The sequence below is a fragment of the Nymphalis io genome, chromosome 18, assembly GCF_905147045.1.
Source record: "Nymphalis io chromosome 18, ilAglIoxx1.1, whole genome shotgun sequence".
Lineage (NCBI taxonomy): Eukaryota > Metazoa > Arthropoda > Insecta > Lepidoptera > Nymphalidae > Nymphalis > Nymphalis io.
In genome coordinates this window covers 4,957,963-4,977,212 of record NC_065905.1, presented here as the reverse complement: position 1 = coordinate 4,977,212, position 19,250 = coordinate 4,957,963, and the positions used below count along the sequence as shown (strand labels likewise).

The window sequence follows — 19,250 nt, the reverse complement described above, 5'->3', positions numbered from 1 at the left end:
GTTGTCTATTTTATAATTGGAATTAAGAATTAAAATATACATTTATTAGAATACAATCAATACCTACTTTAAAAATATATCTGAAAATATTTAAATGTTGTGACAGTAAACACACAATGCTTTACAAATTATTTAGCAAGATAAGCGTACACATTTCAAAAGTAGGTAAACGATGTTTTGTGTTACGTTATTGGTTACTGAGGTTAAACAAATGCACATACATGTTTCGCTGCGTTCAGTTTATGGCTAGGCCTTTGTTAAACTATAAATCAGGCTAATTGGGACACTGAAACATGGTTGTATTTAAGTTGTTTTATCTATTTTCATTTTTATTTCTTAACGCTAAAATTGATCTTTACAGATATCATTCGTAATTTTATTAGAAGATACGTACCTATTCATATTTTTCTTTGAATGTCTTACGGTTAGATTTGGCATTTGGTGGTAAACGCGGCTGCCAGTCGATATTCGCATTATAATCGTGTTCCAAATTCAAATGCTGGTAATAAGTTGTCGACTATGCGATTTATAATATTAATGCACTTGTGCACAGTTATACTGGCTCATTCGCATTTGAGCCAAACAACAAAAGTATTTTTTTCTCTGCGATATAATAATTAGACTCCGGTAATACCTATTCAGGTAAGTCATATATTAATGGCAAAGCGTCTTAAATGATAGCCTAGATTAAGATAAATACACAATACTGAAATTCTTAAAATTTGAATTTCTTAAATTAATGTAATTTGTAAATAACCATCAAGGTATTTCCACGATGAGGGAATCAAGTTTGATTTTTATTAAGACTGTGAAAGTCACGTGCAAGATCGCTGATCCGTCTCAATAGATTCGTCTTTAATTAAAACGATATTACAATATTTGCGTAATTCAATTCACGATTTCTTTATCTCTTAATTAGTTCTTGCATATATTCATTTATTGCACGCGATATTTGTAAATTAATGAGCCATGTTCACGACATCGATATGGAAGATGTCAATGCTCTTTATTTGTCAATGTCAATAATCTTTTTATTTCCGGGGATTTGTGTCACATCTTTGTGTTCAAGGTATGAGATTTTTAACCGAAGTGACATTTGAATTAACTATCAAGTAGCCCATTTATTTACGTTCACTTATATAATTCATAAAAAAAATTGCTCGTGTGGTATTGCAAATAAAAATCTTTATGTTCAGAAACATCTTGATGCCCAATAGAAGCTTCGTCCCTTGACTGATAACAAGTTGGCAGACACGTGGGGTTAATTATAATAAATATAGAACGCGAAATATATACTCGTAAGAAAAATCGTTTATTAAAAAACTAAACTATTAACTATCGGAAACAACATTCCGTTAGTAAGGCACATTGAAAATAATATAAATAAATGAACGTGGATTGTAAATCTGAGGTTTTGCTCCCGAACTGATAAAAATCAATAAAAACTTAAGTACAATTAACTTTAAGTCTTTTGATCTCATAACGAAAATCAAAACGACGTAACTGTGACGCATGAAATAATTTTAAAGACGTATTCACTTCAAAAGAATGTTGTATAGGACGGTTCTGTTAATATTAAAATAATTGTTAAAATCGTGGGTTGTTCGTAATTAATACATGAGATATAATACATCTTAGCTAGTTGAACACCGGCTCCACTGTTTACACCAGTTGACCGCATTCTTAGCAAATGTCCACGAGTGCACTGCACGCTCCCTTTTACCTACAACTCGAAGTTTAGACTTTTTGCTTTAGATCACACGTGCGATAAGAAATAGTGTATAGAATTGTTTCTACCTAACCACAAACGCATTCTAGTAGGGTAATTGGTTTCTTACATATATGATATATCGACAGCTTTAAAACGTTTTTGTTTATCGTTTTACATGTTCAGCAAGTTTTTTTTTAATTCTAATAGTTTTTTTATTATCGCTCGCCTGTAATTTGTATAAGGAAAATAGTAATGGGTATATATGGGTTTTACGAATACGAAATAAAAATATTTGTTCGAAAAATCGGTAAAAATTATACTATTTTTAAAACTAGTGACGTAGGTACTCTAAATGAAATTATTATTTGAATTATTATTTGATTGTAACTACGTATTTACATAAATAACTGGAGTTGACAAGCATGAAGTATCGTAAAGGAAACATGAAATGTTCTTTGAGAATTAAAGAATAAGAATTAAATAGAGAAAAAAATAAGAATCTTATATATCTTTTCACTTATAATGCTATTGGTTAATGAGACAAAAAAGAGATTATTAATTAGATTAACAAATAATCTATTAGGGGATTTTTGAATTAATTTCGTTTTATTTTTATTACAATAAAAAACTTTTAGCGCTTGGTACACTCATACTTTAAGCATATATTTGTTTCTTATATCAGTCGTTGCGGCGCTGTTACGAGAGGACTATGGAAAAAATTGTAATTATATTAAATTGTAATAATAAAATATAATTAAATACAATACTGCGGTTGTAGATAGAAAAAGCATAAAGATCGAGAGGGGAGTATTAGGGTTGCAGATTAAATGTGAAATATATGTAATTTAAAAAAATCTTCCAGCAGTCGTTATTTAGTTCCAGTGACGTTGTTGCTGTTTAATACAAAGTCATGTAATCCTAGTACATTCTTATCTTAATTAATCAATGAGCAGATGTTAACTAACATATCCGTAATCCGTAACAGCCTGTGAATGTCCCACTGCTGGGCTAAAGGCCTCCTCTCCTCTTTTTGAGGAGAAGGTTTGGAGCTTATTCCACCACGCTGCTCCAATGCGGGTTGGTAGAATTCACATGTGGCAGAATTTCAGTGAAATTAGACACATGCAGGTTTCCTCACGATGTTTTCCTTCACCGTAAAGCACGAGATGAATTATAATCACAAATTAAGCACATGAAAATTCAGTGGTGCTTGCCCGGGTTTGAACCCACGATCATCGGTTAAGATTCACGCGTTCTTACCACAGGGCCATCTCGGCTTAAACTAAACAACATATATTAACTAAGAATGCATTTGCAATAAATTATATAATCGAGAAACGTTTATCATAATTTCAAAAACTTTATTTAAATGATATGTTAACAAATTAATTATTAGCGAATGTGTGTTTTGAAATCAAAATTTGATCGAACCAGTGATTCATTGGTCGGTTCATTAATTTTGATGTATATTTTTTAAAGCCGATATGCGTTAGTGGATAGAACACGTGCAAGAACCACTAAGTTTAGTCTTTTGCTGTGTATCCACCAAATTAGTTAACATTAGAGCAGCCTGGTGGAATTAGCAATTTTTTTTCAATAGAAGTCCTACGAGATAATAGCGCCTGAAACCAGCAAGAATAATCAATTACGTTTTGCATTTTATAGAAGATTACTTTCCGCCCGTTAGGTTTCGCCTGTGTGTGTGCGAGGGGGCGTTTACAGCTGTTAATGCTTTATGTCCTTTTTTATACATTTGAATTATAAAAACAATTGCTTAACATATCTTTATTTTTAATAAAACACTTTTCCACATAAATTACTTATATTAACTTTTAATAATACTTCCAAAGTTCCGATAACAACTCCGATATTCAAAACGCCAATTTTCCTCGAATCCATATTGAATGTGGCTAGAAGCTATAAAACAATATGATTGTGGACTAAATTAATTTCGTACCATTTCTAAGTACTGCTCTGAGGTAATTAACAAGCGACGTCCAAACGTCAGTTTTCAGCGCATTGTATGCAGTTCACACGGAGAAAGCTGGCTGTGTTCATAGTAATGTCTCACGAACGATGTGTGTACAATGTGTTATTGTTTTCGATTATTATGGCAAAATATGGAAAAAAAAGAAATGGAACGAAATTTTCTAATTTAAATTTAGAATTAAATTAATAATTACAAATGCACGTAATGTTATCTGTGATTTTGTACATATACATATTTCTTGGTCTGTCCCTTGTAGAGCTAGATTAAAAAATAATGGATATTTCATTATTAGTCCTGGCAATACCTGTTACCAAAGTTTTTATGTAATGAAATGAGTGGTAAGGAATGGATATGGGAAAACAATGAAATATTCTTATAAATATAGTTGTAGTTGTTATTTTCATAGAAATGGAAGTTTTCGGGTAGCATGAACACTATTCCTCCTTAAAATATTTTAACAAGGCAGTCAAAGGGTTCTCATATGCGAAGTGCAGTGGCTCAATTATCTTAAAACCAGAGTAGATTAGCGGTAGAATAACTAGCTAGTGGTTATGACCCACCCAGGTGGACAAAACCCTACCGGGGAATATGGATAATGCTAGTATACAGAAGCCGAGATGGCCCAGTGGTAAAAAGCGTGAATCTTAACCGATGATCGTGGGTTCAAACCCGGGCAAGTACCACTGAATTTTCATGTGCTTAATTTGTAATTACAATTCATCTCGTGCTTTACGGTGAAGGAAAACATCGTGAGGAAACCTGCATGTATCTAATTTTACTGAAATTTTGCCACACGTGTATTCCACCAATCCGCATTGGAGCAGCGCGGTGGAACAAGCTCCAAACTTTCTTCTCAAAAAGGGAGGAGGCCGTAGCTCAGCAGTTCGACATTCACAGGCTGTTACGTGGTATATTTAAATCGATACAGTTGCCGTATGACGATTGTGTCAAACTGCATTGTGTAGTTATAATGTCCAATTATTTTGGAATATTTATTCACGATCACTTAATAATTTTATTATATTTGCTTTCAGGTAATTCTCTTCTAACGTCTCTGATCTATTTAATGAGGTGAGAATAATTAAATATTGACTGTTATTACTTTTTACTTACTTGTTTTATTACTTGTTATTTATTAGTTTCATAAAATCATGAAATCGAAATGTTTAATTAAACAGGTTTCTGCTTAATTAATTTCAACTTTCGCTAGTTTTTATATTTCATTATTACTAGTTCGATTTTTTTTTTAATATATTGACATTTTTAAATAAAAAATTAAGAAGTCGTGATTTTTTCCGTCATATTCAACAATCATCGTCATATTTATGCTATTGATGAAAATCGTATTAAAAATCGTTTGAGAGTTTTTGTGTTTATTGCATTCAGACAAAAAGACAGACGCAGCTTGACTGACTACTATAATATGTACTGATAGTTATATAGGCAGGTATTATGTTTTAGTAATCATTGCTACTTTTTAAAGGTTGTAGCTTAAACTATGATAGGTTATATTGTTTTATATCTTCATACATAATATATTATAATAATTGTCATATAGTGCTAATTGAACCGAATACTATGTTCTCTGCGTTGAAAGCAAATTATTCTTATTTATTTACCAAAACGGACTTTTTTTAAGATTAGATATTTATAACGAATTTCATTTATATTTAAATCAGTTGGACTATTCGAAACTCACTGCAGAAAACTGTCTTGAAATGTCAGAAAGTGATATGCGACATTGACCATAACAATTATAGGATTTCAAGAATACACGTATCAAAATAGTATGTCACCATAAGTACGCTGTCAATATTTCACGAATGAGTAATGAAGTGAGCTCTTACAGAGTAGCAGTATTGATGCGAAAAAAACTATATACAATTGGTTCTTCTCAAATCTGTTCGTTATTATTATCATGGTATTTTTATTAAATTCTATATTTAGGTTAATAGCTTTTAGTTGTGCTCAGTGAGAACAGATTATTGTCACGTACGGATGAAAACGGCATTATAGTTACTTTGATAAATTTTTTGAAGTTACTTTATAATATTTTGACATTCTTTCAATTATCGTGAAATTTCGTAACAAAAATTTGAGCCCAGTATCTTTACTCCTATTCAAAATATCGATTTTGTTATTCGAATATATGTATTTTAATTACTGTCTTTTTAATACTAATAAAATAATAGTACCTTTGCCTTAAAAAATATCACGTATTTTATTAAATTATCTGTTCCATTCCAATCAAGAGACATAATTATAATAGAATTTGACGGCGCTACGAAATCAAAATGGCGAATTTCAAACGAACAATGTCGAAATAGTTTTTTCTTTCTTAATTTTCAAAACATATATTAATGTGATGAATATTGATAGCTTGCTATTAATTTGTTTATTTACAAATAACTCAACATGTTATAACATGCTGATATTCAACCTAATTTTTAAGTAAATTTTATGCAACTACATACATATTGATTAACATATATGCAATTTCACATGTAAAGAGAAGTAGAAGTCATTTTTTATAAGTATGTTAAACTAAAACCTTATGTACACTGTCATAGTTTCACGGATATAATATATAAGTAGCTAACTAGAAGAAACGTTCTTACTCATATAAATGCAAAAGTGATTTTGTTTGTACGCTTTTACGTCTTTGCTACTTAATTGATCATCATGATCATTGCATGTTATCAGGGGTACAGAAAATAGGATTGGGTACCCAATCTTTCTGTATCTGTGTCCCTTCCTCTTACGAGTGGGTGAAGCCTGTAAATAATAAAGGCACTTTTCTAAATAATTTTCCATAAGGAATAAAATGAAGGATAAGATATTGTATGATAAATTCGTAAAAGGTGATGATGTCTTGCAGCGATTCTCATAAGAAAATTCTCTAACGCAATACATATTATAATGTGTGCTAAAACGCAAGTGCACTTTATATTACTTCACTCTCTAAATCCGATGGGACGACAAATACGACACGACCGGAAAAAAATCAGCCGTCGAAGGCTTTACGTGTTTTCCGAGGTTCGATAGTTACACCACTTTCGACTACCGGGCTACTAGAATTTATTGACAGAATTTGAAATGAACCAAATTAAATTATTATCCGATCTGGGAATTGAACCCAATTGGAGTTTGCAAGTCGCGGGAATAAGCTAGTATTGTATAAAAGATATAAAACAGAACCTTTTTTTAAAGCTTGTTAATAAAACATTTTTCTACAATACAATTCGATGTACTAAATATTAAACCCATAGAAACGAATAGTAATTATGTTGTTAAATGCATATCATAGTTCCGTTCGGTTTCAAATGATTCGGCGTTTTTCTTTCATAAACAATAATTGGACATTTTGTTTATTAATAGCTCGATTTAATAACGGTAAATTGTTTATCAAATGCATGTGAAAATAGATTTGAAACCAATTATTTAATAGATAATGGTTTAATTATATGTATGTTTTTAAAATAGCGGTTGTGTTTAAAAAAGAAGAGGAAAGATAAATATATTTCCATTTTAGAATATGCCAGATCAATTCGAACTTAAAAGTTTCATACTTGGAACATCGAAAATTTAAATTAATATCGTAGTAATGATTTAAATTGACACAGATTAAACAATATAAATAGTTCTAAGATCAAGGAAACAGATAAAAGAAAAAGTTTACAAATTACACAATCGAACAATTACTTGAAAAAAAAAATATTGTAACGCTTAATAAGTTGTCTTGTGTATACTTTAATAAGTATTAAATACGAATGACTAGAATAGCGTGAGAATATAAAGACATTTTTACTTTATTTATATTATTTACGATCTGAGATGGCCCCTTGGATAGTACATCTGTATCGAAGCCCAAGATCTCGTTAACAAATCCGGGCAAGCACTATTGAGTTTTTATGTGAAGTTATGTTTATAATTGAGAAAGCCTATATCTGTAGGTAAAAGGTAAAATTCTAAAAGAAAAGTCCATTATTCCAAGATTTTTATGCATTTTTTTTTAATTTTTTTAGATTCTGTTTAATAATTCATATTTATCGATCGATCCTCTTCCACTTTGCGAAGTAATACGTTTTAGAAACAAAATCTTAAAAATGAAAAAGGGCTCTACTTTGACAATTGTAACTTAAGACCTTTCACCTGCAGATATGTGTCGAATGAAATGCTTCCACGTGTGTGTTCATCAACCCGCAAATCTACTTAAGAGGAGTTCTCAGCAACGAGACACTTACGATTTGTTTCTAAACATTTTTATTTACATTGTTTAATTTTAATTTAATACAATAAATGAGTAATGTTTAGAGACTTAAATGATTAGTATTTTCTTGTAAAATATTTCGAAAGTACTCGTTTGTGCAGGCACGTTCTTAGGTCACATCTATAGAAATCATCTCTTTCTCGTTTCAACATCGTAGACAACATGGACAATTTCACATATCGCCCTACTCCGTTGACTCACATACAACATGAGTGCTTTTATAATTAACATCATAATAACTTTAATATAATTAGGGGCACATACATTACTTAACACACTAGCATAATTTTATTTATTATTAAATTGTTTATGAATCTGAGACAATATTTAATTTAATTGTTAGTAGTTTTATTTTAGAGCATTATTAAAATAAGATTAAAATACGTATATATATGGTTAAATACTGGAAATTGTTACCTACATATTAGAATTTTAGGTAGGCGGCGTAAATAAGTAGTTTATATAATCAAAAGCCTAGTGTTTGTTATAATCATTTTTATTATTTTTAATAGCTTGCCATTTAGCAGTGGAATATACTCGTAAAATAAGTGTGTGGTACTTAACTAGGGTACCTAAGGTCTGCACAAAGTCATAACAAGAATTGAATGGACGAAGTGAGCCTTTGTTATTGGATAACTCATTTGCTCATTTGCCTTCCTAAGACAATTATGCCAAGCAATATGTTTTGTTGCTCCGAAAAACATTTGTAACAGGTAATTATATAACCAATTAATTTAATTTAACAATAAAATGATCTATTTATTTGATAACGTTTGTTTTTCGTATGTCCTATTAATGTGTGCGTATGTATGTTGTTTTTGTGTATGTGTATGTATGTGTGATAGAAGATTTGACATAAAACTTATACCTAAGGATGCAGCGTGAATATCATGATCTTGTATATTATTATAATTAAAATAAAATTTGTTGTTCAGATTAAAGCGTGTTTCAAAATAACAAATATATATTTTATCAAGGCTCTATAATGTAATATTTATGCATATAGTATGTATGGTGTGTATGAGATGCTTATAAATATTTTTTAATATTAATATTTGTGACCTATCCGTATCTCTGTATAAGTACGCAAAAATCCGTGATTTTTAATTAAGTCGTCATAGCGATTGATTTGCTTAAATACTAAATCAATGAATAATTTAAATTTTATTCTTATATAAATAAATTTATTTTTGTTTTACATACATTTCTAAACAGACGAACATTTGAATATAGTTTCATTCTAAAATTCTACTAAAACTAAAGACTTGAAAGGCGTACTTAATTACGGAAAAATATCTATTCAGATAAACAAATAAAAAGTAAAAAATACTCAGCTTTCTCTATACAATAAACCTGTTCACGAGCTTACACGGAAACGGATATAGATCTTAATATCTGAACATTAAGGACCATAATATGTTAAATGTTATTGATGCCTCTGTCAAATGTTGATATATCTAGACTCTACGTCAGCGAAACCTGACTGGAAATCCGTTGAAATTAGATAAAATTAAAACGAAATGGAAACACAAATAATTATATTTAATTAATTAACTCGTTCGTGAGTTAAGTTTTATCAAAGACTTGTCTTTATAAAAAGGGGAAGTTATATAAAAGGTGCCTTTTTATTGAAAGATAGTGTATATATACTTTTTTTTTATAGAATAGGAAGGCGGACGAGCATATGGGCCTGATGGTAAGTGGTCACCAAACGCCCTTAGACATTGGCATTGTAAGAAATGTCAACCATCGCTTACATAACCAATGCACTACCAACCTTGGGAACTAAGATTTTATGTCCCTTGTGCCTGTAATTACACTGGCTCACTCACCCTTCAAACCGAAACACAACAATAACAAGTACTGCTGTTTTGCGGTAGAATATCTGATGAGTCGGTGGTACCTACCCAGACAAGCTTGCACAAAGCCCTATCACCACTTTAAACTAATACAATAAGCTTTCTATAAAATCAGTAGGCGCATAAAAGCAATTTTGAATCACCATGTTAAATTGACTTTAAAGTAAAATTAACACAGTTTCGTTAAGAGGATTCTATCGAAAAGAAACTGATCAGTTATCATCTCTTCATAATTCTTATAAGTCTGTTATGTGTTATGGTATACTAATTACATATATATATATATATATATTTTCTTATTTACTCCTTGTCTGATTATTTGTGTGCAATAAGATACTCACGACAACCACAGCAAATAAATATATATATAAATAATGACAAAAATGGTTTCTTAACAAACATAATAAGAGTACATTGTTAATTTGAGATAAACAACTGTAATAGACAAATTGTTTATTTAATTACAATTAAATTACTTACAACTTTTTTTTGCATTTGAGGTGGGCTGCACCAGGTCTGTTTCATTTTCGTTTTTCGGTGATATTATTCCTGCTGGTTATTATTGATGTATATTAATTACTTCTAATTTTCACCTGTACCTTAATTTCGTTTTGTTTTTTGCTCACAAAACGTACGGCAGCCTTCATCTTTGTGTTCATTTACTTAATATACTAACAATGGGTTCACACAACATAATGACAATGAATATATATGCATTTTTTTTAATTCAGTTTTTGAGAGTCGAGATGGCCTAGTGGTTAGAACGCGTGAATCTTAACCGATGATCGTGGGTCATGTGCTTAATTTGTGATTATAATTCATCTCGTGCTATACGGTGAAGGAAAACATCGTGAGGAAATCTGCATGTGTCTAATTTCATTGAAATTCTGCCACATGTGTATTCTACCAACCAACCAACATTACCAACATTACTTCTCCTCAAAAGGGAGAGGAGGCTTAGCCCAGCAGTGGGACATTAACAGACTGTTACTGTTAGTGTTTTGAGAGGTCGTTTTAAATTTATTAATAGAGCGAAATAAATAACACGATAAAACGAAAACTCATAAAGTCTAGGGCTATTGTATCTTTAAGAGTCCTTTATCTAATGAAATGTACATAGGATATAAACATTAAAAGTACGTATAATATAAGATTGACAGTTTCAATTTTAGTTGATAAATATGTTGAGCGAAATTGCTCCCGGATTTAGCAGCTGATCAAATATCATCAATATATGTGAACGCCTTTTAAGGATCAAATTGTATATGGGATATTTTGATTCGATTCAGTCGGATTACTTAATAAACTATCGTAATATCAGACCTCGAAAAGAACGAAATAACAGAAAAGACAACTCGCGATTCATATAACAAATCATTATTATATCATGAACAATACATAGAAATAAGTTACGCAAATCGTATATACGCCATCGTGAAAGGTGATTTCGTCTTTGCTTTTTACTTTCAACGTGTAATTAGATTTGTACGTAACCGGTCCCAATTGTTGATATAAGTCTGATATAAAGGTTTACACTGTGAGAAACTTTTCAGTTATTGCTTTTATATCTTCAAATATATAGTCAACTTTCAATGTATAATCTTTTAATTTCGTTAATGACTAAAATTTTAATCTCATTATAAAAATCTTTAACAAATAAGGCATATTTCTTAATACATGATTACTGATTATATATGCCAGTGTTCAGTTCGGCTCGTGTTCGAAATTCAACCATTAATCAACATTGAAAAATTGAGGACTATATATAAATATGCAAATTCATATATGATATTCATATGTTCTTATTAATTTTTATTCTCATCATATTACCTATTTTTTATTGATAACACTAGAGTTCGTTAATAGCTAACAAACAAAAAAAAAAAACAGATGGTAAAAGAAAACAAAATAATGTCTAACTAAGATTAAAAATGAAACAATATTTTGCAGTTAGTAATATAATACTAACTGCAAAATATTCTTTAATATTTAGTATAGTTTAGTTATTCGTAATAGTCAGTATAGTATATAGTGTCGATATTAGTGCAGGTCATGTCAATGTAATTAATATATTAATGTTATTTAATCGGTGAAACATAAACTATTGTTTCTGGCCGGTTCTTCTCGGTAGAATCTACATATAATTTAATCATGTAAAATGACGATTTCAAAGCGTTTATAAGAACTCACTCTAAAGACCATTTCGATTTTGTTTTTTCAATACCAATGTCTATTTGCATAGTAATCACTTATTGCCTGTCGTCAATCTACCTAATTGCCTCAGTTGAAAACGTTTTAAATCAATACCAAATCACACGCACGCAATCACCTATTCATAGACATAAAGTTTGAGACTCATATTGATTTTCCTTGTACAATTTTTTTACTAGACTTATAGGCTTTTCCGTACAATGAAAATGGCGTAGCAACAGACGAAATGACGATCGGTTTATATTACGAACGTCACCTCGAGGTTCTTGCTTCGTTATTATGGATCCACGATACACGTGTTTTGCCACAGTGTTTTGTCACGCGAAAATTTATTTTTAGCACTCGAACACATATATACAGTACATACGTAATATTTACTACTTTATAACTCACGCATATTCGATTTTAATATACAAATTGCCTTTAAGGATTTTTTGCTTTTCTATATAGCGTGTGTATATGTATATGATGACATAATTCGATCTTCGGAACTACAAGTGGTTTTAGCTGAAAAAATACGACATCTTAGTTTTGTTAAATTTTTTTTTGAATATACTAAAAACACGGGTTTTTTACGAAATCTATTTGACACATTAGAATAAATAAATTGTACCATTACTTATTTTTTTGTAATTTAATTAATAGAGTTTGAAGAGCTATTGATGAGTGTCACTAGCAGCCTTTTTTTTCGCTGGAAAAATGACAGTTTTGACTCACCAGCGCTGAAGGGGCTGGAATAACCACTAAAAAACTAGCGGTACCCCACTCCGTCATTTCGTCGGGGCGCGGCACGGCTTGCGCATCATACCGTGATCTCACTATCAACCTTACTGGCTAAATCATCAGATCAGCTAAATTATATTAATGTACTCGTATTATCACTTGAATTACAATACTTGCAAAGTTTCAAAACTTACGACAATTAAAAGTAGATATCGACTTCGCAAATTATACTGACTTCGTTAGTTACATACATGTATCAATCGTGTATTAAGTATATTGAATAAATTAATTTGATTTTCGAAAAACCGTCTTAATAAACAATAGTTTATTTAGTCATTATACAATTTACGATATTTAGGTGAAGATGGTTTTGCTACCGAAACTATTCGCTAAATTTAGCTCATCCGTTTATGCAGAACTGGTTTTTTTTATTGTATTAGGTAAGCAGACTGACGAGTGGGCTACCTGATGGTGATGATCGCCATTGTAAGAAATATTAACACCTTATATATCCAATGCGCCACCAACCTTGGGAACCTAGATGTTATGTTTCTTGTGTATGTGTACTGGTTCGCTCACCCTTCAAATCGGAACAAAACAATACGAAGTATTGCTGTTTGCCGGTAGGATATATAATTAGTGGGTGGTAGCTACCCTCTGGCATGTACAAAGTCCTACCACCAAGCTAGGCCGATAAAGTCAAAAGTTTTGACCGTCACACACTAACATGGTGAAGTTCCTCTATCTATATAACTAAAAATTAATGCTTTTTCTCTATGCATTCATAAACTATCCGATTGTATTAAAAAGAGGTTAGTTACATGTTTTGTTTCCAGTAGGAAATTTAGATACTGATATTTTAATTTGTGGCTGAATGTTTAAATTGCAAGTATATTGTCACAGTAAAGCTGCACTGCGGTAATGTAATAAATAACAGACATTGAATATTACAATATTCGCGAATTTATAATTGAGTTCGCAATATTCGCGTGTTAAATGCATTAAAGCGCGACACGTTAGCTGTGTGGACTAATAAAATGTAATTTGTTTGTATATTGCGTGTTTTTAAGGGGTAGGCTTATGTAAGTTAATAGATGGGGTGACCGGTTTTGTCGAAAGGAATATTTCTGCTTGTTAGTTTCGTACCTACGATGGGTGTTTGTTGAATTAACGATTATCTTTTATACTTAACTAGTTTTCGCACGCGGCTTTACGCGTGTTACGCGGGGACACCTTATATCTTTCCTCGTGGTTCAAGTTTGCTACATACCAAATTTAATCAAAATCGGTTCAGTGGTTTCCGTGAAAGACAGACAGACAAAGATTTTCGGATTTATAATATCAGTACATATTTACAATTTAATTTTATCATCGTCCCAACTCTGGGTAACTAATAAGAATTTCTTGACAAAAATACAATGACTTTTTTTGTCCCGCGATACCAATCTATATATACTCTTATGTAGATTGATATTCGAATTTGACAGTTAATCAAATATCTCGTAGTTGATAGAACAATCGTGTACATGAAGATACACGCGACGTCAAGCGATCAATTGCGGCTCTTGGCGCCCTTTCACTTTCATCACGTTTCCATTGGATACGTTACCGGATAATTGTAACGAACATTAGTTAATAATAAATATAGAAAATTTCAGTTAAATCTTAATCGGATATTCCGAGTTAAAAACGGGCCGGAGCACGATTTAATTTTCACGTGCTTTATTTGTATTTATAATTTATTTTGTGTTCGGCGGTGAAGGTAAATCGTGCGAAAACCTATATGTGATGGACGTTAATCTGCAACGTGTATCCACCAACCCAAAAGTGCAGTGGTGAAGCCTTCCAAACCTTCTCCTCAAAAAGAGGTCCTTGTCCAGGAGTGGTATATTTACAGGTGTTACGTGTTGTTTTATGGGCGATCGATCTCCATTCCGCTCTAATAATAATCAGTTATAATTTTTCTTGTGCGAAATTGCGTTTTTAAGGTATATATAAACCTACCTTACTGGTGGTAGGGCTTTGTGCAAGCTCGTCTGGGTAGGTACCACCCACTCATCAGATATTCTACCGCAAAACAGCAATACTTGATATTGTTGTGTTCCGGTTTGAAGGGTGACTGAGCCAGTGTAATTACAGGCACAAGGGACATAAAATCTTAGTTCCCAAGGTTGGTGGCGCATTGGCTATAAGCGATGGTTGACATTTCTTACAATGCCAATGTCTAAGGGCGTTTGGTGACCACTTACCATCAGGTGGCCCATATGCTCGTCCACCTTCCTATTCTATAAAAAAAAAACCTTACTTATATATATAGGTAACATTCTTGAAAAATACCTTAATACAAAATTTAAGTCAAATCGTCTGAGCAGCTTCCGAATCGGAATAAATTTATATACAAGAATTAATCATTTAATCATAATAATTATGAGATTTGAATGCGCCTTTAACAAATTTTCGACCATTTATTATTCATATCTTTTCATTAAATTATTTTAAATAAAAAATATTGATAAGCTTTATATTGATTATTATAGTTGATTGATTATTATTTATATTGATATCTACAAAGATAAAATATATTATATTTATTTTGTGCCTCAAACTTTTATTTTTCTCTGAAGATTGAAAAAAACTTTGTAGCTAAACATTTTATATTTAGAATATACAAATGCAATAATTTATAAAAACAATAATAAATATAAGAAACCTGTTTAGTACGATTTTATTAATAAGAGTTTAATTAGGTATGTATTTCATGATTATCTTTATCCAATAGGAGTTCTTAACCTACTCGATTTTGAATACACTTTATATTATAAAACAGCGTTTTTTATTATGTATTCAAAATTGATCATTGTTTTCTCGTTGACTAGCATGTAAGTAAGAATGACTGGCCGTTATTTCGTATCGTCGCCGTGGAGACGCGCACGACCCACGCTGACCCGGCGCGCGTGTTCCGTGAGTTTTTGCCCCGGGGCTCTGCTAGAATGAAAGCTGAGCCTGTTCACTAGCTTCGCCTCACTTGCTTACGGATCTCTAACTAATACATAAGAGTATGTCAGTAAGTTTTGTTTGGAAGCTAATTGGATTGAATCATTGAAACAAAAATATTATGAAATCCATTCATATTTTATTTATTTTTCAGCTCAGTATAGCTGTGCTTGAATAATATATTAATTACTAGTTCACGGCCGCGGTTTCGCGTGCTTTTTAGGGGGAGGGGGCGTTGTTTTCAGGATTGAGGTATAAAAAGTACTTTATGTACCTCCTTGCGTTCAAGCTTGATTCACACGAAATTTCATCAAATACAAATAATGTTACATATATGTTATTGATACGGTATTATCCACATAATACTAGGTAAGTATATGAAACAATTAAGAATTATATTAAAATTAAATATTTTTTATTTTTGTAATAAGGTAATTAAAGTGTGCATATTATTATTAGATCTATTTGCGAAATCCGTTCTTATGTTTGAGTAATCTCATCAATGTTGATTATTAATATATGGAAATAATCTATGCAACGATGGCGTATATAGTATCCTGACGAGTGCACACACTGCCGTATTCCGGACTCCACTTGAAATTACCGATCACAGGACGGTGTGAACACACCTTCCAGAGGTTCCTGACTTGTGACGTCACGCAACTGGTCGTTACATTTACTCGCACTGCCTACGTCCGGAGCCGAGATTCGATCTCATGTGACACCCTCAGGATGAACGTCATACGTAGCCCAAGAAGGCTCTAATTTTAAGAGTTTAGTACTCGCCCCCACCCCACTGATCTATTAGGGCCAACAGCATTTATACAATCAGAAAAAAAATCACCTACTATTTTTACTATTAGCGCCGGTTCGATAGACACTATCCTGTAAGTACGGACCGTCCGTGTGAACGTGCTTTTATCCGCTTCCATTAGAACAACGTAAAGGATAATTTGTCTTATATAAATATAAAAAGAGTACATATGTATGGCGTGAGACCGGATATGTCCGGAAATAACTTTCGCTTTGAAAGTAATCGATTATACATTAATTAATGTTACATAAACGTCTCGAGCGAGTTGTCTGAACTCTCTTGGGGTTCAATCACTGCAATGTCTTTAAACTTTAAACAATTAACAAACAAAACACGTACTGTAACTCCCCAAGTGTTGACAGTTGGGATGATACTTAAATAAAACAGGAAGTTAAATTAATTTAATGTATGAAAATTGTCTTCCTTTGAAATCAAATTATGTAATTCAAGTAGAATTTATATGCACTTTTGAAGCCTTTTTCAAACTCAGAAGAAGAAGAACAAGAACCGGCATGAAATTTGGTTTATATTATTTTTGATGATGAACTTTAGATATTTCTTAATAGAAGACGGCAGATAAGCAAGGTCACCTTTTGGTTTGTATTCATCTTTGTCCATATAATAAACTATTGCTTACATTCTCCATGTGGGATCTTTAATTTGTCTTTTTTATTACTCCTTAACGGCAGTACTGTTACGTAATTACTCACTTGGGCAATGTTGAAAACCGACTTACGGTGTTACGCTATTTTGATCCGTGTATTCGTGTATCCTTTAAATGTTATAATGATTATTAAAGTCAATGTCGCATATGACTTTCTGACAATTCATGATCGTGTTCTGAGTGTTGAGTTTGTACTTATAGAATAGCTCTACTGCAGTTCTATTCTGTCGGACTGCGTATCTCGTTCGTGAAATGTAGAAATAGTTTAGAAACTATCAAGGGAATGCAACACGCTAATCATGGAATGTATAATATTCCACCACCACTCTGATTTATACACTCATATGTATACCTATAAATAGAAAACCCTATATTGTGAAAAAATAATTATTATAAATGTAAGCGAGCTTATATTAATCGAAAGATATATGTTACGCAAAAAGAAAATTGATCCAAATTTATAATTAGCAATATAAAGATCTTTGTCGAACTTAACTTAAACTTGTCGTTCGTTGTTCTCAAAACGCATTGATGAAAGTACATTCCTAATTTCTTAGAAAAAGTTCTTAGGTAGTAAGCGTAAAAAATGAAAATCCTAAAGTATTGCTATGATGCGCCTGACTGATTGCCGCCATTAGGCGGCTTTCCTCAAGGATTTGCTAAATGAGCATGACATATTATAGTGCACAAGTGTGTGCGTAAACACAAGAGCACATTCAATTCTTAGTCTCTTAATATGAGGGGACCGCAAATGCGACCGGTGTTCAAGCGTTAAAGCTCACAATCAACAGCTTCACGTGCATTCCGAGGCACGGGAAGTTACTTCCAACTTGCGGACACGGGGCTGCTACTGAAAATTTTTCAACATATCACTTTTTACATAATAAAAATCCAATAAATATCTTACCTAGCCTACTAGAACAATATGAATTCTATATAAAACCAGAATTGTAAGCCATTAACAATAGCACAATGGTTTATGGACTGCCTTGCGATGTATAAATCGCTGGTTCGATCCTGATACCCATTTCTAACACAAGCTGTGCACATAATTGCAGGGGTAAATAAAAACATTAGGAATTCCTTAAAGCACGAGAATTTTAGTATTTTTTTAAAAGATGTATATTTTTTACATGTTATATAACTAAATATAAATTTTCGTAATGATAACTTAGAATTGCACTTATTTATTCAAGTGAATGGTGAATCAGGTGACGGTGAAATATACGGAAAATGTTAATTGAATAGATTGTTATTTGAAAAAAAATTTAATCTCAGATGAGTTGTTACGAATGTAGGTTACGGCGACGATTCACGCATTACCGCGAATAGTCAGAAATTATTACAGAGTCATTTTGATTGCTAAATATTCCGGAATTCATTCTTTAGCGGATTTTGCTGATAACCTATGTGAAAGTCTGTTTGTTTAATAATTGAGAAGGTATAAAGTCTAAACTTAAAGATGAAAGCAGAGATGGCTTAATGGTTTGGAAACGTGAATTTTAACCAAGGGCTACATGTTCAAATCAGGCGAGCACAACTAAATGTTGATTTGCTTAATTTTTGTTTATAATGTAAGGAAAATATCGTGTGGAAATCGGCATGTATGGGACAAAAAGCTACTACATGCGCACTCCAAAAGTTTTTCCTAAAGTATTGACAATTTATGAAATTATAGTACACTTTATAATTCGTATTCAATAATCATAATATAAAAATTATTTATTGAAATAGTCTATAATATATAACTGATGGTAGAGCTTCTACTTGTGGGAGGGCTTTGTGCAAGCTCGTCTGGGTAGATACCACCAAATCATCAAATATTCTACCGCAAAACAGCAGTACTTGGTATTGTTGTGTTCCGGTTTAAAGGGTGAGTGAGCCAGTGTAATTACAGGCACAAGGGACACAACATCTTAGTTCCCAAGGTTGGTAGCGCATTAACGACGTAAGCGATGGTTAACATTTCTTACAATGCCAATGTCGTTGGTGAACGCTTACCATCAGGTGGCCC

General features: G+C 31.9%; 1 protein-coding gene across 2 annotated transcripts in view; it reads left to right on the top strand.

Annotated features, from left to right (window-relative positions):
• Positions 1-19,250, top strand: part of LOC126775541 (uncharacterized) — an 84,966-nt gene that overhangs the window by 26,825 nt on the left and 38,891 nt on the right. The window contains exon 1 of one of the 2 annotated variants that reach the window (XM_050497557.1): positions 4,739-4,772. The exons of the other annotated variant lie outside the window; for it this stretch is intronic. Coding sequence (XP_050353514.1) covers positions 4,768-4,772 — 5 coding nt within the window. The 5' untranslated portion in view covers positions 4,739-4,767. Of the gene's footprint in view, positions 1-4,738; positions 4,773-19,250 lie in introns of those variants that run through there. 2 annotated transcript variants of the gene reach the window in all.